This window comes from Mesocricetus auratus, unplaced genomic scaffold (genome assembly GCF_017639785.1).
Source record: "Mesocricetus auratus isolate SY011 unplaced genomic scaffold, BCM_Maur_2.0 Super-Scaffold_100011, whole genome shotgun sequence".
NCBI lineage: Eukaryota > Metazoa > Chordata > Mammalia > Rodentia > Cricetidae > Mesocricetus > Mesocricetus auratus.
The window spans coordinates 10,145,566-10,172,059 of NW_024429195.1; the positions used below are offsets into that span (position 1 = coordinate 10,145,566).

At 46.9% G+C, this 26,494-nt stretch overlaps 1 protein-coding gene across 2 annotated transcripts; it reads right to left on the reverse strand.

Annotated features, from left to right (window-relative positions):
- Window positions 1-26,494, reverse strand: Ccdc169 (coiled-coil domain containing 169). 2 transcript variants are annotated; one of them, XM_005077457.2, is made up of 8 exons: window positions 26,362-26,494; window positions 24,262-24,341; window positions 17,289-17,399; window positions 17,154-17,194; window positions 12,458-12,556; window positions 11,857-11,910; window positions 7,596-7,672; window positions 1-240 (listed from the first exon to the last, which is right to left on the reverse strand). In XM_005077457.2, exons 1-8 carry the CDS (start codon window positions 26,442-26,444, stop codon window positions 141-143), a joined length of 645 nt encoding a protein of 214 aa, XP_005077514.1. In that variant the 5' UTR covers window positions 26,445-26,494; the 3' UTR covers window positions 1-140. The 2 variants fall into 2 exon arrangements, with proteins under 2 accessions (XP_005077514.1, XP_040610345.1); XM_040754411.1 differs by lacking the exon at window positions 1-240 and adding an exon at window positions 970-1,142.

Sequence of the window (26,494 nt, forward strand, 5' to 3'; positions counted from 1 at the left end):
TCGATTTTTGAAAGAGCGAGAGAAGCCGCTCTTTCTTATCTATTTCCTCCCCTGAGAAATGTGTTGGACGTCAACCTCCTAAACTGAAGATTCTGGATGAAGGAAAGATGGAAAAAATAGAAGTCTGCCCAGCTCTGGAATCACGGGTTGAGTTTTGGAAGATGGTTTGATCTTGAAACCTTTTTCATGGGTCCTTTCTTGGCATTCATTATCTTCTGAGTAACGGGATTGTATCTTCCACTGAAATAAAATAAGCATTGATCATAATTTTTCTGTCACCGCTGTCTGCAAAAACAATAAAAGCCCAATATATGCCACATATGGCTTACCCATCTCCTCCGGTCTGGAGGAAGTCTTCACTGACATGTTCTGCCTCCAGCACAGTCTTAGGCAACCACGTGTCACCTCACTGCAGCTGTGGGGCAACCACTGCAAATGCAGGCACTCAGAGGGCGACGCCTCAGAAGCCACCCGTCAGGTACTCACCATGGAAGGCCCTGTCTAGAGAGAGGTGGGGGTCCAATCTGCTAGTTACCTTTTAATTTGAATCAAAGGTAAGAACATGGAGAGGCCAAGAAATAGAACAGGGACAACAAACCAACCCCAGCACACAGATTTCTGTTCTTCAATCCTGTGGAACTTTGTCTGACTGACCTAGGCTTCTCTGTAGGGGGAGGCGGTGCTCCTCCAGCTAGCCACATGGCCAGTGGCGAGCACAGCCTCCCCATACACTTCTCCATGTTCTTCTTTCAAAGAGCAGAGGCTGCTTCATCTACGGTGCTTTTCAGACCTGTTTTAGAGAGTGGTCTCAGCCAAAGTGACAAGTAGAGACCTGTCACTTTCCTTCTAAGCAGGGAAACTTTTCTCTCCCCCATAAAAGCAAAGAGAAGCTGTCTGAAATAGTTCAAAGCAAGTACCTTAGAATTCTAGAAATCAAAGGTCTGTAGGAAATCTCAGGAATTTACAAAACAAAGAAAGCTGGGGACTTGATGAGAACACGGAGTTGTGCAGAATTTAATTGCCCCTATGGTAAAAACCAGGGGCCAACACGTACTACAGGAGCCGCCAATCTCTGACTGCAAGACTCTTCTTTGGCTTTCTCTGGCCATGGTCCAGCGTGAACACTTCCCTTGGAGACTTTGCTGGAACAAATTGAAGCCATCATTTAATTTCATGGCTAACTACTATCTAAAACTAAGCTAACCGGGAACGTTAAAAGGCTGGGCTGGTTACTACTGAAGTCCAGCACACGTCTTGGGGATCGAAACGCCACATTCATGTGTAACTATACACCCCTAGACTCTCGTGCTCCCAGGAAAGCCGAGAGAAGGACCTGAGCTCTCACCTCTGGCTACGTGTGCGGCGCTGTAGGAGCAGAAGCGAAGGCAAAGGCAGAGATGTGGCTTTCCTGGCCGAGTAGAGACAGCCTGTCCAAGCACATATGGTGAGTCCCCCAGGGAGGAAGGGGTTGTTGATTCCAAGCACTTGAAATTTTTCTGTTAATCCTAAGGTAACCACTCAGCTAATCCAGCAGAATAGGAAGTGGCCACTCAGAGAAAGAACACCAACTTCACAGAATGAAGGTTAAAAAGTCATCCCCATAACAGCAGCCTTCAGCCCTGGAGGAGATGGCTACGTGGTATTTTATAAAATGCCCAGTTTCGATGGAACGGAAAAGATAACCAGAAATACATACACAATAAGGCTTGAATGAAAGAGGACAAACAAGGCTGTCGAGAAAGCCTCAGTTTAAAACATGAAATGCTGAAACTGCCATACTTAAAAATCAACGTCAAAAGGGGGCGGGGGCAGGCACTTCAAGATGCAGCCATGGCCATTGATTTTCTGCATAGCAACCCGGCAGCGAATGGGATCACAGGAAACTGAAAAGCCTTCTGCACGGCAAGGAGACAGTCAGAGGAGTGATGAGAACCACAGAAGTCCTGACCATGTATTTCAGACAGGGAACTCATTTCTAGAACACACAAAGGAATGCAAATGTTAACCTCCCAAGCCCCAAAACTGCCAGCCAATAGATGGGCCAGTGAACTGAACAGTTGGTTCTCAAAAGAGGAAAGCATGGTGCATAAAAACTTGAAAAGGTATCCAGCATCCTTGTCCGTTTGAGAAATACAAAGAGAATGACTTTATCTCACCCAAGTCGGAACGGCTTTCAGCTGGAAAGCTAATGGCGGCAAACACGGATGGGGATGTGTGGAAAGACGAACCCTAGTCGTCGCTGGCAGAGGTGCCAAGTGGTGCGGCATGGTGTGGTTGTTTCTCTAAAGGCTAAAAATAGGATTGCCACATGAATCTGCAGTGCCACTTCTGACAGATAACCAGAGGACTCTAACCCTATGACAGAGACACGTACAGCCTGTGTTCACTGCCGCCCTGTTCACAGCAGCAAGGAAACAGAGGCAGGCTAGACATCCACTAACAGAGGGATGGTGGAAATGCGGAACATGGACCCAGTGAAAACCTAACCATCCGTGAAAATGAAACTTAGGTGAAAATGGGAAAATATCAAAAGAGGTAACGCCGGACTAGAAGACAAGTGCCTCGCGCTCCTCCTGGATGGATCTCAGCTCCCAGTGTCTATGTGTGTTTATCTGGAAACAGTATGGATGCCCAAAACAAACAAGCAGGAGCCTTTCACAGCAAAGTAGTTTTAAGGAAGAAGAGTGGGGGGCCGAGGGGAGTGGAAAAGGCATTCCGAGGTCAGAAGACGACAACAGAGATGGAAGAGAGGCGAGGGTGGGGATTGAGGGACCACTCAGGCCCAGGTATGTGAGAAAATGCCACCGGGAAGCCTGTCACTTTGTATTCAAATAAACAGAGAGCATATATAAAACACTGTCAGGAGTATCCATAGCAACATTATTCACATTATCAGAAATGTATAAATAATTCAAACCCCCATCAACCGATGATCGGATAACCAATGGCCTGTAAAACTCTGGGATGCTGGCTAATCACCGCCATAAATCTGACCGTGTTCAACATGGGTGATCTTGTAAAAAAACGAAAGCGAGATGGACGAGCCACAGCCTGCATACTCTCAAATGACGTAGTGATAGGAAAACCCCACAGGGACAGAAAGGTCCGCGACCACCGAGAGCTAGAGGGTGAGAACTGACTACTAGCAGGGATGGCACTGCTTTGGGAGTTGTAGGGGGAGAATGTTCTAGAAGCATTGGTGGTGATGGTTATTCAACCTGGTAAGTACACACTAAAACCCACTCAGTTTTACTGTGAGTGACGGCAGATTGCTTCAGCTGTGTGTGTGTGTGTGTGTGTGTGTGTGTGTGTGAATAACAGGCTACCATATTATTCAGCTATGCTGCTCAATAAGGTTTAGGAACCACTTTATATGTGGGTATTATAGACATGATTCTAGCATAACAGTATTACATAGACGTTGTCTGCAAGCTCAAATTATTGTTCATACTTATTTTTCTCTCTTGACAAATGCTTACTCCTTACAATTATTAATGTACTACATACTGGAAAGGAATGAAATTTGAGAATATTTATCAAGTTAGGAGTTTTTCAAAACCTGCTAATTCTATCAACTCTTCAGTACAGGTTTTATCCCCATTTTACAAGGGGTGAACTGAATCTGAGAGTGACCAGTTATATAAAGGCACACTGGATAAGTGGTAGAAGAAAACTGATTTTCTGTCTGCTCCAAAGCCAGTCAGGGCAAAACTTCATTAACCATCATGCTTCCTGCTTTGTTAAAAGAATAATACTGAATGTACTGTTATTTTGACTTGGAGACTTCCATAAGTTAGCTTATCATGGAATTTTTCTTCATTTTTACTCTCATTAAAATATAAAACTGTACAATTCATAGAAAATACTAAAAATGAATAAACACAAATCATCTATAACTCTACCAAATTATTTTACACTATACTTCACTTACTAATATAAACATTGCTACACCAGTTATGTATTCTAGAATCTGAATTCTAGACCCTATTAGAACTTCTTAATGCCAGCATAGTTTATTGAATTATTGTCTTAAGTTTGCAGATGTTGGCTGTATTTTCTATTATCTGCTTCTTGCCTCAAAAATAAGTTCTCCCAAACAATCTGTCCCTCAATGAGCCACAATTAATGTCCCACAGATGCTTTTTTATTCTGGAGCATGATGTTGTCTTCCTCGAGGGCCTTCAATATAAAACTTTCCTCAACAAAGCAAAAAAGAGGCTGTATTGAAAAAAAAGCAATGTTACAGTTGGTTCTTGGATGGCTTGTTGCTGTGGCATCCATCACCATTTGAGTTCCTTACTTGCAAAGTCTGGTTTTCACAGTTAATTTATCCCATGAACCATGGTCCAATGCTATCAGCTCTGTAGAGTTTTGGGGAGTAACTTCCAAACCTATTTCCAAAGAGCATTTCCCTTAGCTATTTTAGCGATCCTTTAAAACTGCGTGTGCAAGGATCTTTAGCACAGGTCTTTCAGTGAGATGGAGGCATCTTGTTCATTTGCAGTCACGATTCATGAGGTTGGCATGTAATTGGCCATATTCAACTGGGCAGAATCTCTTCTTTGATTGGTGTTTTAAATGGAATTTCTCTTAACTGAGAACTCTTCTGGTACTCTGATTTATGCTGAGTGTCAAACAGTATCATCAGCCAGTGTTCCAACATCGGTTTTGCTAACATGAATGTTGCTGTGACCCAAAGGTCCATGTGTTGAGTGTGGCCCCTGGCAGTATTAGCGGGAGGGAGGCTGTGGGATCTGTAGGACGCTGGGCCTGGTGCAAAGTCTCGGGGTCCCTGGGGATCATCACTCTGAAGCCAACAGTGGGGTGCAGCCGCACCCTCTTCGCCGTTTCTCCCTGCCTTGTTGGTGGCAGTTTTGCCCTACCTTGCACCACCAACCGTTAGTGTCCTGATTGACACAGGCAGAGCACAGTGAGGGCCACCAGCCCTAGACCAGAACCTTTCAAACTAAGGCGAAATTAACTTAAAAAAAAAATAAGTGACTAGCCTCAGCCTCTGTGTTACAGATGCAAGTTGACAAGCACATATGAGAATGTCAACAGAGCAAACATTAAGGACACAGCACCTGAGTTTTGAAATATCATCCAAACCATGACATGTACAAAAGTGTGCAAACTATAAGCTCAGGGACCCAGGAAGTATCTTAAGTTAGCACTCCGGTAACTTCTCCCCAGGCTTACAGATGAAATCCTGTCACCTTCCTGGAAGGCCCTCTCGTACTTCCTAATTCTCAGTCCCAATGTAAGGACCACCCTGTGTGCCTACACCCGCTTCCTTCTCCCTCTTTATGTGAATGGAAGCATATTTGCATACTCCTTTACAGACGACTATGAGAATTATCCAAATGTCGTATAAATAGTATTTTATTACTATGACTTACACAGTATATATGCATAGACATGAAAAACATATCCATTCCCTGATTAACATTTTAGGATTTTTTTTCCACCTTCGACTATCATAGAAAAGACAGCCATGACATCCTTGTATAGAGGTCGTGTTGTGTGAACCCACCATTGGGTTCAGAAGTAGAATTGTTGACAGACAGAATAGGTGTGTGGACATCTATAGAAGGGAATACTAAGCACCGTTCCCAAGACAGAGATGCTCCTATTGAGTGGGGTCCAGACGCTTGACCGTTCATGACCTCAGCAATCCATAGACATTCTTAAGCAGTGGCCTACGGTGGAGAGTTTCTCCAATATTCAGATTTATCGGAGACAGGATGGATCCAGGGGAAAGATAGCAGCTCTGAAGGTTGTACAGCAGCAACTGAAGGCATGAGAGTTCCCAGCCCATGCAGCCACCTCCTACGCCAGCACCTCAGGCTCAGCTGAGAACCTATGGCTCAGAGGCCCCAAATAAGCAGATGGAGGCATGGTGTATGACCACTGCTCCACAACGGGGAGGTGGGGCCGGCACCCTGATCATCTCCTTGGGCACCCTTCAGTCAAACCTGATAAGATGTGGCAGGAAGCAGTCCCCTCAGTACAATGACTTCAGTAGCATATGACTTCAGGCTCGGTGTGATGTCATTTCAGAGTTTACTCTCTGCCACAGCCAACCTCAAGAGTATTCAGTGAAAATCCAAGCAGACCTCAGAGTCACCATCTAGGGATGTTTATGGATCTGCACGTTAATATGGTGCCAATAAAGGCTTAGGTTAGTTTTCTGAGTACCTCTTCAGTATCAAAGAGACTTTCAAAGTAGTAGCAGTGTATTTTAAAAAGAGATTTGGATTAGAGTAAAGGTAAAAATAAAAGGTAGTTGGGTAAGCTGGCTGTGCAGAAAGCAGCTCAGAATAATGACCTCAGGAAAGACTAACACGAGGCACCTCATAGCAACAGCTCCCTCTCCTAGTAAAGCCTTGTCCTCGGTGTAACAATGCTGCCCTGGGCCTACACTGTCAATCACACCTGCTCATCTTCTCGGAGTCTGGAAGGGTAGTAAGAGTTAGGTGGATAGGTGACCCTGGCCAACAGAAACCTCGGATGCTATGCAGTCGGTGAGCCTCCCCCAGGAGATAAAAAGCCTCATGTGCTGTCAACGTGCCATTGCAAGTCAATCTTGGAAGGACTAGGTGTGTCAGTGGGGTCTGCTTAGACAGCATCTCACGAGGTGGCACCTGAGTCTCAGTCTTCATTCCAGGAGCCATTTCCCTTGTGGATTCCAATGGTATCTTTTCTCCGTGACACATTCTAGCTCAAGCACAAGTATGCCCCGAGCTCTGGAACCTATCATTGAGTCTTTTACCACCAAGATGGTCCTGGGACTCTTAGACACAGTGCTTTGATTCTTTTTCCATGGAGGCCCTTTGTCAAATTTTAATATTTAAAGTACATTAGAATTCCATGATGAAAGTGTGTAAAGATAATTATAATTTAAATAACTAATGAAAAAATATACTTCAATCCATCTGAGGATTGGGCAAAATTAGGCTATATCATAACTCTTTACCAAAGAAACCTGTCTTATTACATATCCCTTGAGTACCTCTTGTCTTGACTGTGGTTGGACAGGATTGATTTGCAATTAACTTACATCTTGGTTTAATTTTTCAGTGTTACATATGAATAGGCTCCCATACATGGGGATAAGGTTATACAGACAAGGATCTATATTTTCCACTGGATCTGGAAAGTTCACTCGTATATAAAGCCTCAGAAATACCTAAAAGTTCCTTTGTTCTTCATTATAAAGTGGCTTCATTTACACGGGATGGGTAGTTTAAACTGTGCTGTGTCCATAGCAACAAACATGTTTCCTCTCTGAAAAGGTCAAGGGAGACACTAATTGTGTCTGATGCTGTTAATGTAGTCTTAACTCTCTCTGTTCTATGCTGCGTTTGTTTAACATGTCAGCTAGTGTGGAGACTGACAGTGCTTCTGGGAGCTCAAATCTTGCATGGATAGAGTGTGAGGCCACTCACTTCTCTGGAGTCTCTTACATGTGCATTTTTACACATTGCTGCAAAATCTAGAATCTCAGCTTCCAACATAGAAAGGACACCTGTTGCGTGAGTGCTGTTTGAGTTCGGGTATAATTAGCTACTGCGGGAAGGTCTACCTAGACGTACGTTTTCACCAGATTCTCTTTCATCCTAGGCAGCTGGTCCATCTGTTGCCTTTTAGAAACTTGATTTAAGCCAGAAACCTGAAATACAAAAACAACATGTTTATTTTCTTACTTTTCAACTGATTTCTGGTTTAAAGTCATCCATTTTCAGTCTATTTCTTTTACCAACTTGTCTCTTAGCATGTGCAGAAGCAGCTAAGAGTAACAGTAAGTTCAGCCATTTTCTAATAGGGTCAACCTTTTAAGTTTCTGTACAAATAAATGCTCTCTCAGCCCCAAGGCCCATGTGACTTTTAATTTAAATACAGAAAAAAAATATGAAAACCAATCACTCATGTGTGTGGACCACTAGGAATTTCTGTGGTGGACATTATACATGGAACACGGAGCCTGCCAGCAGGGCAGAAAAGACAAGGACTACTACATATAGTGAGAAAGCAGAAAGGTGATATAGTGTTTTCATTGCATCTATTTTGTAAACTTTTCTGGCATAGGCAAATGGATGCCTCAGGCAATTCAAGAACACTAGAGGCTGAACAACTTCCAGATGGCCACTGAAGCCTTGAATGAATGAGTTCATCCACCAAGGGCAACAGTGGGGAGAAGCAACACAGAGATAGAAACCAAAGACGGCGACATCTGAGGGGCCAGGAGTGTCACACACACACAGGGCACAACAGTAGGGAACCCACCCAATGCTGTCAGTGAAGATTCGTGTGTCACAGCTACCAGCTTAACAGGATCAGCGACAGGTCCCGTCACGGTAAGGCTGAGACTGGGCTATCTCGTGTCCCCCTTGGGCTTCCTCTTGTGCTCATACACTCTTTTGTATGTATTCACCACACACGAGCACAGATGCGACACACACTCACAACACACACGCAAAATGAAAGAGAACTTAGAATCCCAGGACAGAGACCTGGGTCTCTTATCTGCAAACCAAAAGCATTTCTATCTAACACACTCGTGCCCTTTGCTAAAATTCTATGTCAACAGGGCGAACACCAGAACTTCAGTTTATCAGGTCCCATAACACTCTGGAAAGGCAGTGTTTGATAATTCCTCGTGAAGCAGGGTCTCCACACAGCGTGTAGGTGGAAGGCCTGTGTATGGGGGGGTTAAATCAAATCACACCCATCCAGGTTGTTAAGTTATAGTTTAGATATTAGCACGCTTGGAAGACACAGTGGCTGGACCCTCCCTCACAGTCGACAACTTTAAACCAAGAACTAAAACACACTTTATTTACTGGCTAGAAAAGGAACCCAAGTCACATCTTTGGCCTGGGAAGGAGCCTAATACCCAAGTCACATCTTTGGCCTGGAGGGCCATGAATGAGAACGTCTAAACCTGGCTGAAGGAGTCCCAAACCTTTATAGGGTACACACCATTGCTCCCTCCTCTAAACAGAGAACCAAACAGGCCTGCCAATCACCTGGGCAGGACAAAGTCTCTCAGGAAAAGCTGCTTGCTCTGGAGATCTTAGAAAAGTAGTACAATGGCTGCCTAGCATGTAGGCCAGGCCCGGGGTCTCTGTCCATTGTCTGCTGACACGGCCTGAGAGTACGTTTGCTGTGCAATAAGCCATGCCTGTCCTCTGCACTGCTCTCTCCATCTGTCTAAATTCTCCCCATAGAGGTCTCAGGAAGGTGAGACGAGGGAAGCAGAGACCGGATCAGGTGACGGACACTGAGGATGGAGAATGAGACGGACAGACGGAGTGAGCACTGCAGACGGATCCACAGCAGACTGGGCAAACACAGCTCCCGAGGGATCAATTACTTATGCATTCAGTGTGGGAAGAACAAAGCTCACCCATTAACCTTCCCAGGCCCTGCATTCTGCACGAGCCACCTTTGATGATAAAGATGAACAATCCACTCTAGAGTGAAATCCTCATTAACATTCATGCCTCATGCCGGGGACAGGATTAACGCCTTGCTGGAAAGCTGTTGGCTTTGGTTGCACATTCAACGAGTCTGCCCAGTGAGAAAGATTAGTCAACCTTGGTGATTTTATTTTTTAAAGATAAACAAAGGTAAATGGATGTTTCAGAGGCAAAAGACTTTTACTTTTCACCTTAGACAAAAATCTGCAAGGGTATTATACATGAATGAACTTTGCTCTAGTAATGGGCTTTTTATTATCAGCTGTGAAAATGCTTCTGAACACTGTTTGATAGTCTGTAATAAACAGTAAGGTGGACAGGAAGAGTCAGACATTCTGTCTGACCTCCACAGGGGCATACATACGGTTGAGTAAAGCAAACACACGTGTTTTCTGTAAAAGACCAGAAGGCAAGAAGAAACCCCATCACAGAGCAAAACCCCATCACAGAGCAAAACCCCATCACAGAGCAAAACCCCATCACAGAGCAAAACCCCATCACAGAGCAAAACCCCATCACAGAGCAAGAGCCTCCAAAGATCAGCAAAGAATGGGTAGCTTCCCTCAGTCCCTGGAGTTCAGAGTCCCTGATGTGTCAGACAGTTTCCTCTCCTCCTCACTCACAGGGCTCTTAACATACTGATGCTATTAGGTCCTCCCTCAAGGGAAGGAAAGAAGCCAAGGTCCAGAAAGGTCACACAGCAAGTAGGGCCTGGGGAGATGTCTCAGAAGCTAAAGGCTCAGAGATGGCAAACATGAGGACTTCAGTTCGAATACCCAGCATCCAAGCAAAAAGCAAGCCATAGCTCTACCCACCTGCAATTCTAACTGGAAGGAGGGGATGGACAAGAGCCTTTACACAGTCAACCTAACCGATATGGTGGCCTCCAGCTCAGCGGAAGACTGTCGCAGGGCCGTTAGGCAGACGGTAACGGGAGGACAGCAAGTGGCCTGCTCTGGCCCATGCGCGCACGCATGCACTCACTCACACACACACACACACACACACACACTCATACACTCACAATTTTTAAAGGTGTCACAGCAAGTAAATGAAGAGCGGATTCGAACCCACAGTCTGTCTGGCTTCACGGTCTGTGGCCTCTTCATCAAGTCAAGGCCTCACTGAGAAGTTGTGTTCACAAGAGACCTCCAGATGGAGTGGAACAGACTCGAATGCCAGGGAGGGTGTCCCAAGCAGAAGTGGAGTTAGCAAACCAGCAGGAGGGAGCCTGTGCTGCAGGCACAAGCCTTGCTTCAGCCATTCCCAAGGACCAGGAAATTGGCATTGGTTGTTATCATAGCAAGAGAGGTGACAGGGACTCACCGTCTTAGTCCATTCCCTACTTACCTTGTTGACACTAAGCCCCAAGCATCCATTTGCCACTGGAAACCTGGTTTTCATTCTCAACTTCCTCCCATACTTGCCCTTCTGGGCTCCAATCCCCACAGTACCTAGCTCCTCCCCTGAATTATTTTACAGATCATCCTCACAGCTCTTTATCACTGTACTGGATTGATCTTCATGTCTCCAGGTCCCCCACCTCCCTGCCTGCCTCCTTCCACCATTGATGCTCTTCAGAACTACGTCCCTTATACGTGGTCCCTACTGTATTCCATTCCTTTACATGTCTGCAATGACTACCTGTGTGCCAATAATTTCTAAATTCCCCCTTTCCAATCTAGAATATTTTCCTGAGATTCACACATCCATCTGATGTCTGGATGCTCCTGCATGAGTGATAATTACTGAAACTAAATTCATGTCCCAAACTTAAAACACATAGCAAACTAAAGTTAATATAAAATAAATATACATGTGAACATCCAATATCAAGCTGTGTGTGTGTATGTGTGTGTGTGTGTGTGTGTGTGTGTGTGTGTGTGTGTGTGTGTTGAACGATGTGGTGGATGTCATAAAGCGCTAAGGTGAAGATGATCTTTTAAGGCATGAGGAAACTAAGTCACAGTGCTGGTGATATGAAGCCTGATCTCTGTGATACCTCCAATGTCACAGGTGAAACTAAAATCAAATGGCAGCTATCAAGAGTCATGCACACAATGTATTGATCACTTTCCTCTGATAGCTGTGCTTGGCCTGTAGCTCAGACCCACCACCCACAGTTAGGAAATGACACGCCTGGAATTTCATGACACCTGAAGATTACCGGTTGGTCTGTACAATCAAACTACACAAATTTATCTTTTCACCGAGGAGACCATTTCATCTCTTTGTAAAACTTATTTCTTTCCCTCTCCACTTTCCACATTTCCTTCCTTAGTTCCAACATCTGTTTCTCTGCCAAACAACAATGGAAAAATAAAATGACTCATAGGCAGAGGAAACTTGTAGAATTTGCAGTAAGAAGAGCTACCTGAGACATTTCAGCGATGTAAGTCCGGCGCTCGTTGTTGGTCCTGTGGTACGCCTATTAAAAGATAACAGGAGAATCCTGCATGAGGAAGGGATAGCCGCACTGCGGGGCCGTTACTGCATGAGGAAGGGATAGCCACACTATGGGGCCATTACTACATGAGGAAGGGATAGCCACACTATGGGGCCATTACTACATGAGGAAGGGATAGCCACACTGCGGGGCCGTTACTGCATGAGGAAGGGATAGCCACACTATGGGGCCATTACTACATGAGGAAGGGATAGCCACACTGCGGGACCATTACTGCATGAGGAAGGGATAGCCACACTGCGGGGCCGTTATTGCATGAGGAAGGGATAGCCACACTGTGGGGCCGTTACTGCATGAGGAAGGGATAGCCACACTGCGGGGCCATTACTACATGAGGAAGGGATAGCCACACTGCGGGGCTGTTACTAAGTCTGGCTTAATGCCTCTTACTTTTCATATTACATGACATAGTTTTGTAAAATCTTCATGATTGTGAAATTGGTTTATTGAAAATGCTAGAACTAAATGACAGCTTCAAGAACATTGCTACACACAGGGTTAAACCAACCTTGGATTCCTGCTCGAGTTTAAGTGCGTAGTCTTTCACTTGATTTTCAAGACTCCTTTTTTCTTTTTCTAGTTGTTTAAGCAATGTGTTTAAAGACTCCTGAAAATATGAACAGTGAATTTTATATACTTGTAACTCTAAGCAACAATAAGCATTAAAATATTCACCAGGGAATGACTGCTCTAGCCAAATGTGACTGATTTCATGAGCTGCATTAGGCATTTTTAAAGTGACAGTAATAATACATAAAATAATCCTCGTCTTTATTAGATTCTGTTCTGTGAGTTACATTAAATACCTTCTTGGTTTATTCCAAAATTATACCTGTTGTCCCAAATTTGACTAGGACTCAGTGCCTCTGCATGCAAGTTTCTAGCAGAAGGTAAAGGCTTATAAAGTCTAAAGAGAAATCAGAATATATGTATTTTCCATAGATGACTGCATTTGGTTTCAGTCATGAGATAGCCCGTCTTTTGTGTGATGCAGAGAAAATCGCAGCCACAGGGGTTACATAATTAGACCAAAGATGTGCACCTGACCAACGGAACCAGAACACAGGTAAGGCAGGGTCACACACACTGAAGCTGTCAGCCACCACAGCGACGTGGTACAAAGATTTCATGCCCTCTGCCAGCTGTATGCTTCCTGTCTAGTTTCTACGCTAGTATAAACTACCAGACACCAGGCATCCACAGAGAGAAGAAACTGAGGGCTCCTTGCCCCCCAAAGAGGGGATAAAGCAGACAATGGAACTAGGATCAATAGCACTGTATGGACTAAAGAGTCAGAGAAATGTATGATTACAATGCACCACTTAGATCTGCCAAAGCTACTAGCTTCCTAGTAACGTGGGCTCTAGCCCACTGATGGTAAGGCCACTCCCACGCCTATGGGGAGCAGGAGGAGCTGCGGTCGCATCCTCTGGGGTTCTCTCCAGAGGCTCTCTGATAGTCTGGGATTCCTGTCATCCTTATCAGGGTGCTGTGCTTCACATAACAGACCCGGCTGGCCTGGGCATTCCTCTGCCTCCACAGAGTGGGCTTCAACTGTGTCCTGCTGCACTTGCTCCCCCACTGTAGGGCAGAGGCTCCCCAAGAGCTCCTAAGAAGGCTGTCAGGTCTCACGCTTCAGAGCTTGCTCATTACCAGTCCCTTGTCTCTGATCATCCTAAAGCAGCTGCAATGCAACCTCCTGGGAACCCTGGGTTTCCAGGACCCCTTCCTCCAGGCGTCCCCCGCAGTAACCGACCGCTAGAGCACGTCTCAGGGTCATGGTTAGGCCTTAGGAACGGACCCGTCTCCCTGGGCTGACCAGTTGGTATAACATGTACCAATCAGGACAGAAAGGAAGCCCTGCCAGTCACCTATTTTTTTCTCAAAACTAACGTTAATTGCTGCGCTAAAGAAATAAACAACAGTGAATAAGGCAGGGGTGGAGAGCTACAAGTTAGAACATCCCTTGAGAGGCTTTAGGAGAGAAAAAAGACAATAGGACCTAGTTTAACCACTTAGTTAAAGGCAGTCACAGACAACGCCAGCTCTGAAAAAAGAAAATCTTCATCCTGAGATCACAAGTGCCCCCTTGTGGACTATTCTGAGATACACAGACAGATAGATAGGTAGGTAGGTAGGTAGGTAGGTAGGTAGGTAGGTAGGTAGGTAGATAGATAGATAGATAGATAGATAGATAGATAGATAGATCAATCACATTGTTATCTTTTCTCTCTGGTTTGAAGTCATGCACCTGCCTACAAGTAAACCATGTTTCTCCTTTGGTGAGAATGAAAATTAGGGGATACATGCGTTGATCATAGGCCTACCACAGTCAGGCAGACAATGGGCATTCTACATCCTGCTTTTCAGAATCCAAGATCCCTTCGTTCCTCCTTTCACAATATACTTGCCGCATCAACTTCATATACTTTATACAAAATATAACTTTGGGTGTCAACAGGGCTGTAGAAGTAAAGCTAGCATCCAAACTTGTTGGGGACCAGGTCTCAGTAAATCTCTTTTTCTCAGCTCAAGGCCGTTCCTCGGAACTCAGGCACCTTCCCACGGATGAGGCTGGTGCCATAAGATAACCCATGGCTTAGCAACACTCCCTGCCTTTAAGGACACCCTGCATTCCCAGACCCACACCCTGCAGTCCCCGGTGCAATCTCCTGCCCACCATTTACCAAAAGTTTCCTGCTTTTAACAACCCCCTGCAGCGCCTAACAACCTCCTACACTCCTCTGCCCCCACCTCCCCGCCACGTTCCTCTAGATAAGCTTGTACGAAATTCTCAATAAACGGAGCTTGATCAGCCAGTTTGTCTTGCTCCCATCCTTGTGTCTCCTGTCCCTCGTTTGTCTCCCCCCAGGATAGCCCATGTTGACTTGGTCCCGCAGGTCGGGCCACAAACTAACTGACAGCTGTGGCAGAATATTATTTTCAGGTGTGTGACTTTTGTTTATGCTGCATTTGTTTAACTCAGTGGAGCTGTGATTCTTTGCCTGTCTAAAACACCTGATGGTCTAATAAAGAACTGAGCAGCCAATAGCGATGCAGGAGCAAGGATGGGGGGGCGGGTGGGCAGAGAGAATTAGTAGGAGGAGAGACCAGGAAGAAGGAGCATCGAGAAAAGGGAGAGGAGAATGGAGGGGCCAGCCACCCTTCCAGCCACAGAGTAAGAGTAAAAGTAAAGTATACAGGAGTAGAGACAGGTAAAAAATACCCAGAGGGAAAAGGTAGACGTTAATTTAAGTTAAGAAAAGCTGGCTAGCAACAAGCCAAGCTAAGGCCGGGCACTCATAACTAAGAATACGCCTCTGTGTGTGATTTACTTGGGAGCTGGGTGAGGGACCCCTCAAAAGACCCTCAAAAAGTCCAAAAAGCAAGAGCGTTAACCAACAATAGGAATCGACTCCATGAGAACGCCTGCAGGGGATGTACCTAAAGACTGAGGACCCACAACACAGACAACAGAGTCTGAAACCAGGGGCTGGAGAGAGGCTTAGCGGTTGGTTATAAACTCTGTGCTCCTGTAGGTGACACTTTTGGTTCCCAGAACCCACACCAGGGGGCTCACAATTGCCTAGAATTTCTGGTGCAGGCAATCCAATGCCTTCCATCCTCGTGTGATCTTGGGACTGGATCAACAGCACCCAGACCATGGTGCTTGCTGCTCAGTCCTTGGTGAGATACTCCCATGAGGCCTCTTCCCTGTTCCTTGTTGCTAGATTCCGAAACCCTACTGCTCAGAAAACTTCTCTGTTACTAAGAAGAAAGGCTTAAGCATTAAATGTTTCTTATGTGAGCTACAGACTCTTCCTGAAGTCAGGTTCCAGGCACGAAGAAGCAGGCGACCAGAGATTTGGCTTCTGTAGGGAGTATTTTACAGGTCACACCTCACAGGTCCTATTCAAAGTCTACCTGTAACTAAAGGGCACTTACAATAGCTGTGGCAGTCATACCTAGAAGTGCCACAGGAGGGCGGTGTGAGCCGCCACAGAGGGAAAAGCGTGTGTTTCCCGTTTCAGGAAGAGGAGGAAGGGTATTTTCCTCCAGACCTTCCAAGGCACGAGTAGTTCCAGGTCAGAGATAACACAAGTGTAGGCAAGCAGACTAATTTCTCCTCCATGTGTCGTTAACAGAAAATGTGAGATTTCTCTGTTCACCGAGGGATGGCGGTTACCCAATGAAAAACATCCCTAGGTCCTCGGGTCCCCCAGAAACCTGCACACAGTGCTCTGCCTGCAGCGGCTCAAAACATGTTTGTTAGTGCTGATGAGCAGCGGGCCTGTGGAGGGGCGGCAGAGGCTAAGGGAAGGCTGGCTCCTCCTCGGGCAGGGTGGCTGCTCTGCATCAGCGTCACCTGCTGCTCTAAGGGACGCTTGCTTTTGTCCCACTTGAGGCTGAGACAAAGAACAGTAGATTCATTCTGTGCCTTGTATGTTTAATTAAAGACGAATACTATCACAATACCGAATCCTACTAATTCAGCCAAGTATTATACTCCCCCCATCCTCCCCCCTTCCTCCCCCCCCTTTTTTTAATTTCAGCATACCATTATGCTTTTGTCTGAGTTACTTTTTGAGTAAAAAATTCCGCATGGGCTCTGAGGAACGTCTGTGTCTCAGCAGCAAGGACCCGGCGTGTGCCGCGTCTGGGGGGTGTTTCTACTTTTTCAAGGATACATTCACGTGAGTGGAAAATCACCCACGCTCTACAAAGGGAAACGTATGTGTGCCGAGCTTATCCGGGATGAAAGGGAGCGTTAAAACGGGAAAGACTGTTAGGGCAACTTTGAGGGATGAGAAGGCCCGGGGAAGTTTGATGTCGTCAGAGGGCACCCTCGGTTGCCTTGCTGATTTTGTGTGTTCCTATGTGTCTATGTTCTTGTGGACACAGCTCTGTCTGTATGTCTCGGGGTTAACGTGGAAGCAGAAGGAACCGATTTTAGCTCGGTAGAAGATGGCGCTGGGTGTTCAGCAGGCTCCTTCGGGTGGTGGAGGCAGGCGCCTTCAAGTCCCCAGGCAGCCTGGCCGTTTCCCCCGGGTCCCATCCTAGCCCAGCTTTTAAGGGACAGGCTAGCCTGAGGCCTTGGTCCAAGGCCAGCTCCCCTGAGCTTCATTCCGGTTTCCACCCCAATCTTTACACTTCCGGATGCCGCACCCTTGGCGAGTCTTTTCAGTTAGGCACCCTCTGCTTACCACTGGCATTCTTTCATAGACACGAATGGAAGATAGTCTGTCTGCAAAAAGAAAAACAAAAACAAAAAACCCCAAAGATTGGTATTTCCATAGCTTCTACCCAGCCCCTCCGCACGCGGACTGCGGCTTCTGTACCTGAAGGATTCCCACGGACCTTTTCCATTTTGTCTTTCAGAGACACGATTTGCTTTTCCAGTTGGTCGTTCAGCTCCACCTGGGTCTCATACCTGGTTTTCCATTCACTGCCTGAATGAAAACGGGGCGGGGAGGGCGGAGGGTCACACCAATGCCACTTATCTGATCATTAAAATAACGCGAGTCGGGGCTGGGAGGGAGTTCAGGCCGTGAAGTGTCTAACCCGCAGCACAGAGGACTCTGTCCAGATGTCAGCACACACATAAAAATGACAAGGACATAACCACAGAGCTGGGGGAGGGGAAGACCTTGTCAGCGCAGGAGTGCTATATTTAGGTATTCACATTTATCTTTCAAGCAGGTTGTTTTGTTTTCACTGGATTCATGAGCTCTGGGTCCATGAAAAAGTAGCAAATAAATAAAGATGATGTGCTGGGCAGTTGTGTTCACCTTTAATCCTTGCACTTGGGAGGCAGAGGCAGGCGGGTCTCTGTGAGTTTTGAGGCCAGCCTGGTCTACAAGAGCTGGTTCCAGAATAGCCAGAACTGTTATACAGAGAAACCCTATCTCAAAAAAGCCAAAACAAAAACAAAAACAAAAAACAAAAACAAAACCAACTAAATAAATGAGTATTGTCTGCTGTAAGCTGTAAAAATAAAGATGCGTGATCAAAGAAGCCAAAGATATCGGCTTCTATCCCTCACATGCACACACATCAGCCTCTACCCCTCACATGCACACACATACATGTATACCTACACCCACTCTGCACCGACATGCGCACACACATACGTACTCAATACAATATGGAACCAATTCAAATTTACTTTGGTATTAGCCGACGTCATTGGTAATACAAGTAATCCAGAAAAGATCAATTAGAAGTATTTATCTCTAAGATTTCCTGGACTGCGGGGATCAGACCCCCCTCCTGCTGTTACGGAACTCAGCACATCCTCAGTGCTCCTGGAGTCTCTTGTTCCTCCTTGTATCAGGATCCCGTCTATCCCTGTGAGACGTCCACACAGCACCCTAGCACATAGCACCGCTATCTAGCCAGTGTCCAAGTCGGTCTCACCCCTATGTGCTTCTGACACTGAAACTGCAGTGCTTACATTTTAAACTCAGTCATTCTAGCAATGAGGGAGTCACAGCTCAGAAAGGCTGGATGGCACTCTCAGGATGTTAGATCGAATGCTGGCCATGGTGGCACACATTTGTAACCCTGCACTTGGGAGCCTGGGGGACCTGCGGCAGGCCTGAGGCTAGGCCTCATACACTGGGAGTAGCAGACCAGCCAGGGGTACACAGCAGACTCTGTGTCAAAAACAAACAAACGTAAAGGTTGAGCTAAGAGATGATGCAACCGGAGCCAGACACTGTTTTATATGACTAAAAGTGTCTCCTAGTTACTCAGCCACACTAGTACTATATTTAGGTATTTTCTTTTATCCTTCAGGCATTTTTCCCACTAAAACCCGTTGTCTACTAAGGCCAAAGCACTCCGTACCGGGGAACGGAGAGGAGGTGAACACGGCCTGGAGTTGAAAGCAACAAGGCCAGAACCTTGAAGTTGGACTTTGTGGAAAGAGTGAAAAGCGATGACTTGTGTTTTGACTTCTATTTAGCACATCTGAGATGAAGCTTGCAATTTGACAGTGTTGGGGTCTGAGGAGAATGAGTGAAACAGAAAACACTACAGACTGGACCCTGTCAGCGAGACACGGTCCCACCCCAGACCTGCACCGCTAGGCACAGGCTTCCAACTCCAGAATCCATACCCTCTCTTTTTCCAACACCAGAATCCACGTGCTCCCTTCTTCCAACTCCAGAATCCACACCCTCTCCTCTTCCAACACCAGGATGCACACCCTCTCCTCTTCCCACACCAGAATCCACACCCTCTCCTCTTCCCACACCAGAATCCACACCCTCCCCTCTTCCAACACCAGGATGCACACCCTCCCCTCTTCCAACACCAGGATGCACACCCTCCCCTCTTCCAACACCAGGATGCACACCCTCCCCTCTTCCAACACCAGGATGCACACCCTCTCCTCTTCCAACACCAGAATCCACACCCTCTCCTCTTCACACACCAGAATCCACACCCTCCCTTCTTCCAACACCAGAATCCACACCCTCTCCTCTTCCAACACCAGGATGCACACCCTCTCCTCTTCCAACACCAGGATGCACACCCTCCCCTCTTCCAACACCAGGATGCACACCCTCTCCTCTTCCAACACCAGGATGCACACCCTCTCCTCTTCCCACACCAGAATCCACACCCTCCCCTCTTCCAACACCAGGATGCACACCCTCTCCTCTTCCAACACCAGGATGCACACCCTCCCCTCTTCCAACACCAGGATGCACACCCTCTCCTCTTCCCACACCAGAATCCACACCCTCTCCTCTTCCCACACCAGAATCCACACCCTCCCTTCTTCCAACACCAGGATGCACACCCTCTCCTCTTCCAACACCAGGATGCACACCCTCTCCATTTCCCACACCAGAATCCACACCCTCCCCTCTTCCAACACCAGGATGCACACCCTCCCCTCTTCCAACACCAGGATGCACACCCTCCCCTCTTCCAACACCAGGATGCACACCCTCTCCTCTTCACACACCAGAATCCACACCCTCTCCTCTTCCCACACCAGAATCCACACCCTCCCTTCTTCCAACACCAGGATGCACACCCTCCCCTCTTCCAACACCAGGATGCACACCCTCTCCTCTTCCAACACCAGGATGCACACCCTCTCCTCTTCCCACACCAGAATCCACACCCTCCCTTCTTCCAACACCAGAATCCACACCCTCTCCTCTTCCCACACCAGGATGCACACCCTCCCATCTTCTAAAACCAAACACACACTTTCCTAAACTGAAGCTCAGAGTCACTGTACCAAATGCACCAAGAGGGAGAGTAAGGCAAAGCCCTGGATTACCAAACACGTTTCCAAGAGACACCACTGACCCCGCGCAGAAGGAATTCTCTCTCTGACTACCTAGCCGAAGCCATCTATCTGTTTGCCCCATGGCAATGGAAGCCTTGGAGCCAGACAAGAATGTTCCCCAAATGGTTTATTTTACATCTATATGAGTGTAATTCATAAGTATTATTACACTGTTGCGGATACAAAACACAGCTCTCCCCTCAAAGGGCATAAGAGGCTTCATTCTTAGCCAAATATGAGTGACCCAGCCAGGAACATGGGCTCAAGTTGCTCCAAATAACATTTTGCCACAGGTGTGTTTACATACAATTTTATTAGTTACAGAACTAAGAAAGGCTTAAGATATTTACCTAAGATACTGGTGTGCCCATAGGCAGGTAGGATATAGAAAGTTGGGGTGAATTCTGTGGAGACCTCAGATGCTGTCTGGTGACATTCTTGGCATCTGCTGAGAATTTCAAGGTTTCACTACATAGTCAAGGACATCACATCAGACTCAGGGGTAAGAAATGAGTGGCTATTACCATGTGCAAACCATTGAGTGTCACACAACACAACCAGACAGAAGAATAGAGATCACATGACACTTTCCTTCAACAAAGCAAAACCACGTCCCTTCAGCACAGCACCCAAGAGACTACCGACAGAGAGAGCATTTCTCAATGTAATTGAGGTCACAGCTGACGTCGTGCTGGATAGCCAGTCGTTGGTGGCACATGCCTTTAATCCCAGCACTCAGGAGGTAGAGGCAGGAGGATCTCTGTGAGTTCAAGGCCAGCCAGGTCTACAGAGAGAGTTCCAGGACAGCTTCCAAAACTATACAGAGAAACCCTGTCTCGAAAACAACAAACAACAAAACAAAACCATCGTGCTGGATGCAGAAAAGCTGACAGCACGGACAGCTCCTCCCCCTTCCCTCCCTCTCCCCCTCCCTCTATTTTTATTTAACAAGGGCTCAAAGCCCCAGCTGGAACATCAAGAGGAAAGAAAAAGGAGAAAGGTGCAGAAAGCAAGGGAGAAGTCAAGCATTCGCTGATAGGATCCTGGACTTAACGGACCCTACAGACGCCTCAGGAGAACTCCCAGACACAATAAGCACTTCACCAAAATAGCAGGATACAAAATCAACAGACAAAAATTCATGACATTTCTAATCAGTGGCAAATGAGCTTGTTGAAAAATAAGTCGGTTAAAAAAGATTCACAATAGCTTCATTCCTAGGAATGAACGTAAGTAGGAGATGGAAGACAGCTGCAATGAAAGCTTTGAGGCCAAAACTGAAGAAGACGCACTCATGATGGGCAGAGTATTGTAAAACTTCAAATCATAGAAACGACCTGGAGACTCGACACAATCCCCGTATTGTAAAACTTCATATTATAGAAATGACCTGGAGACTCCACACAATCCCCATGGAAATTCCTTACATAAGTAAACAATATGAATATAAAGACCCCACATAAATGCACTAAAGACCCCCAAACCACCGCAGTTTTAGTGGAAAGAGTAAAGTTGGAGGTGTAAGATACGGCCTCAAATTATACTATCCAAACTCTACAAAAACTGCATAGTATTGTCACAAAACCTGACATGTCGATCATGAAACCACATAATAGAATACAGCAGCGGTTCTCAACCTTCCTGATGCTGTGACCCTTTAATACAATTCCTCATGTTGTGGTGATCCCCCAACCATAAATTTATTTTCGTTGCTACTTCATAACTGCAATTTTGCTACTGTTATGCATTGTAATGTAAATATCTCCTGTGGGGCCCCCAAGGGGTCGTGGCCCACAGGTTGAGAACCATTAGAACAGGAGATGCTAACTACATGCACATAACTGAAGCCGTCGAGTTCTCAACCCTATGGGTTGATGGGGAAGTCCTGTGTATATGCCAATAAAGCACTGTTGGCCAATAGGGAAGCAAGATAGGTGGGACTAGGAGTCCAGGAGGACTCTGGGGAGGAGAAACACAGGGAGTCATCATGTAGCCCGCCAGAGAAGTAACATGTCTGTCCGGTAAGAGAAATACTTAGATGGGTTAAATACTTAAGTCAGAGCTAGCCAGTAAGAAATAAGCAAGGCCAACAGCTTCATAATTAATACAGCCTCTTGTGTGTTATTTGGGGACTACAACGCGGCAGAGCCCAGGCAACTGGTGGGGAAAAACCAAAGTGGCTGGTAAGGAAAAGGCTTCTCTCTACAATGGGTGATGTGTTTTTTCACTAGTACAGAGGGAAAGGCTGATGGAGAGGACTCAAGTAATTTGTTCATAGTCATGCACCTGCAAATTCCCCAGTCAAATCACCTCAAGGCCAGCTCACTCACAGAGCTGCTTTCACAACGATTACCCAACACTCGGTACATATCTTAGAGAAGAAAGGACTGAACGCTAGGGCATTCCAAGTCTTCTTTTTAGAAATCTGGATGGTGAGAAATGTCAAGTGCCCAGCACACAGGAGGACAGAGAGATCCACACCCCAGAGGCCAAAAGAACAGAGTGTTTCAAAGATAACTTTCTGATCAATGCTGGACACAGGCCCAGGGTGAAGACACCCCAGGGCTGCTTAGCGCACACACAGCATCTCTAGTGACCCTGATGAGGAAGTCCTCGTGACTGGAGGCCGATTTCCTGACTAGTGAACTGCGAATGAGGCAATCAGGAACTCTCTGCCTAAACCTGGTTTGTTTCCCACCTCCGCCCCTTACAGAGGAAGTGTCTGCAAGCCCCAGTCAGCCAAAGGTCCCGTCTCCTGACGAAAAAGCAAAACAACACAACACACCGAGGAGCAAATGTCTTTCCTATTGGCTCGTTCCTGAGGCCTGAGATGAAATTCAGATTCAGATACTAGTGGGAACCTCGTTTTCTGCATCTATGGTCCAATGCCAAGGGGCTTCAAGAGGCCTGTTTTGAAACTGGTTGGGTTTGACTGCCCTGTCACCTGTAAATGAGCCCATTTACAAGACAGATTAGATTAAATAAGAGAGAGATAAGAAAGTAGGACACAGAGAAAAGCACTGGGTATTTTGTAGTGTGTTGCTACATGGGTACACTGTAGGGGGCGTCAGCAAAGAGAAAAAAATAATGGATCAAAAGAAGCCTGGGCTGTCCCTCAGATGAAGCGAACTCATCCGCTCTGCACAGACTGGGGATGACTGGGCCAGAAAGGAAAGAAGGTGAGGGATGGGGCCCCGCCCTGGGGAATCATCTGGAGCTGACCAGTGGGAGCAGCTGGGAATTAGACGTCAGGGAAGAGTTGACCGGGTTAGGCCGGGCCACGGGGTGGGGACCGGGGAGCCGGATGCAGCGAGGTGTGAAGCTCCCTTGGCGGAAGTGTCCTTGGGGCATTGCTCTTTCTCTCTGGAAGAAAATGAGCGGGGGAGACAGGTGCTGGTGTTCCGAGGACTGGAGAGCGTGAATGCGGCCTTCGGGATGAATGCAGATTCACTCGTGCATCAGCCGTCTTTACAATGTGTCTCCTTCATGACCCTCAGCCTCTCCCTGTGGGCTGCGTTCACGACCCTCAGCCTCTCCCTGTGGGCTGCGTTCACGACCCTCAGCCTCTCACTGTGGGCTGTGTCCCCCTCCTGGTTACTCAACACTCTCCCTGAGCGGCCTTGTGTTTAGGACACCCATGCAAGCTGTATGCGTTTTGATTTCTGTGTGCGTGTGTGCGCGCTTTGTATGAATATGTTCCATGTGCATGAACGTACATGAGGAGGCCTGAAGGAGCTGTTCAGTCCCTTGGAACTACTGTTACAGGTGGTTGGAGCTGCCCCATGTGGGTGCTGTGAGCTACTTGGGTCCTCCTCAAGAGCAGGAAGTACCTCGTGAGCTGCTGAACCGTCGTCTCTCCAGGTCAGTGAAGTATATGTTGCAAATGGCTGAAATGCTACATGCCATCACACAGGTCACATCGAAAGCTTGGTGCTACTACCCAGTGTGTGCCGTTTCGCCCACAACAGTATGAGTGCCACATGTAAACATTCACTGTGTACCTGCATGGTCACCGTTGAGGCTGGCCTCAAGCTCTGCTATCTTGTGCCGTATTTCAAGCATCGAGAGCTGCACGACATCCCTGTTGTCAGAAAGACTTTTGTTAATAATAATTCAATGAAAGACTTGAGAAAACTAATGCATAGATTTTTGTTAATAATAATCCAGTGAAAGACAATGTGAGAAAATGAATGTATAGCAACCCACCCAAATTATTATGAAAGACCATTTACTGGAGGCACAATTGAGAAACAGCTGTTGTGAAAATGAAAGTTGGTTATTAGTCAGTTCTAGGAGTTAAAATGCACCAAACTCCAGAATCCCTCGGTAACCAGCGTTTGTCTATACTCGAATATGGTCCCAGTGATGCTGTTACATGCTTCTCAGACTCCATCTAAATATTAGCATGAGGAATGGCTATGGTAACAGGTAACAGCAGACAACCCCAAACACAGACGTGGGAGGCACTGATAACACACACAGAGAAAAATTTCAAAAGTCAAAAGCACCTCAGAGGTCGTTCAGGACATGGGAGAGCAGCAGGTTAGCACAACGCAGTATGATATGGAGAAAATCGTTTGTCTAGTGACTATCTCTGAACGCCCATCATGCTGAAGGGCTCCACTCCAAAGACAGCACAGGGCTGGCGAGAGGGCTCAGCGGCTGAAGGTGCTTGCTGCAAAGTCTGACGACCTGAGTTTGATCCCTGGAATCCATATGGTGAGAGGAGGGCACCAAGTCGACCTCCGACCTGCACCTCTGCACTGTGACACACACAACCCCTGCCGAATACCCACAACAGACGTAAAACAAAACCAGCACGTGGTTCAGCGAACAGGTGCACAGAGACGGCAGCCAATGTCCTGGAGGCTGACTGAACTGGGCTAAGAAGCTAGGCCAGGCCCAATAGTTACTGGGTGACTGAGGGGCTGTGACTTCTTGTAGGTTTGTTCCACACCCTGACCGCCTCAGGAACACGCAGAGCCTGTACCCAGAATGCTCTCGGTTTGGTACAAGATTAAAAACCAGGCGATTAGCCCTGTGGTCAGAGTGCATCTGGGAAAGAGCTGAAGAGCTCACACCCAGAAAAAGAGACTGGGAGGACGGGAGGGAGGGGAAACCGTGGCTGGGGTGTAAAATAAATTAATTAAAAATATAGAGAGATTTAAAAAACATTCAGAATATTCGAGGTCCTAAAATGAAATATGGCATTATTTCCCCCACACACTAAGGACTGAATCCAGGACCTGCCTCTCTCTCTCTCTCTCTCTCTCTCTCTCTCTCTCCCTCCCTCCCTCCCTCCCTCCCTCCCTCCCTCCCTCCCTCCCTCCCTCCCTCCCTCCCTCTGACGTAGAGTCACAAGCCCCAACCTCCTCACGTCCACCACACTCAACAGCATATTGGGTCCCAGAATCCTTATCTACAAAAGTATCCAGATTTTTTTGTGGGTTTTTTGTTTATTTGTTTGTTTGTTTGTTTTGTTTTTCAAGACAGGGTTTCTCTGTGTAGCTTTGTAGAACAGGCTGGTCCTGATCTCACAGAGATCCTCCTGCCTCTGCCTCCCGAGTGCTGGGATTAAAGGCATGCGCCACCAACGCCCCGCTTAGTGTCAAGGTTTCTGAAGTTCTTCAAAAGGGACGGAAAATATGAATTTAGTGGAACCATCAAAACAGTCACTTAATTTCTTCAGCACTACAGACGATTGCTCTGCACTTTTGGGTTCCGCTAAACAGAAAGGTAAATGGGGACCGTACAGATGGCTCCGCGGTTAAGAGGTCTGGCTACTCCTTCTAAGGACCGGATTTGGCTCCCAGCACCAGCATGGAGGCTCAAAAGCACCTGTAACTCCAGTGTCAGGGGATCTGACGCCCTCTTTTGGGAACTCTGGGAACTGCACATATCTGTTGCACACACACACACACACACACACACACACACACGAAAGCACGCACATACAATGATCATCTCCTGTCCATAAACACTGCTTTGGGAGGCGCCCTGTGAGCTCTGCATTAGCCCCCATCCACACACGGGCCTCCTGGCGCACATTGGAGCTCCTGCCCTGCAGGTCACGAGATGTCTGTAACCCATGGCCCACTCACTTCATGTGGATCTCCTCCAGCAGCTCTAGCTTCAGGCGGTCTGTGCTCACCCCCTCAAAAGTGTCCCCGCGCCCTTCTCCCATCGCTGCAGCTTAGAGACCTCCCGCACCCTTCCCCTGCGCACCCCCTAGAG

Bases quoted from the DNA above. Each gene is read 5' to 3' on its own strand.
- Ccdc169 (XM_040754411.1), bottom strand. From the start codon at position 26,444: ATGGGAGAAGGGCGCGGGGACACTTTTGAGGGGGTGAGCACAGACCGC. The intron at 17,400-24,261 runs GTACACAGTGAA...GTTTTCATTCAG, and splicing joins CCTCAACGGTGACCATGCAG to GCAGTGAATGGAAAACCAGG. The intron at 7,673-11,856 runs GTAGCTCTTCTT...TTTGTATTTCAG, and splicing joins ACATCGCTGAAATGTCTCAG to GTTTCTGGCTTAAATCAAGT.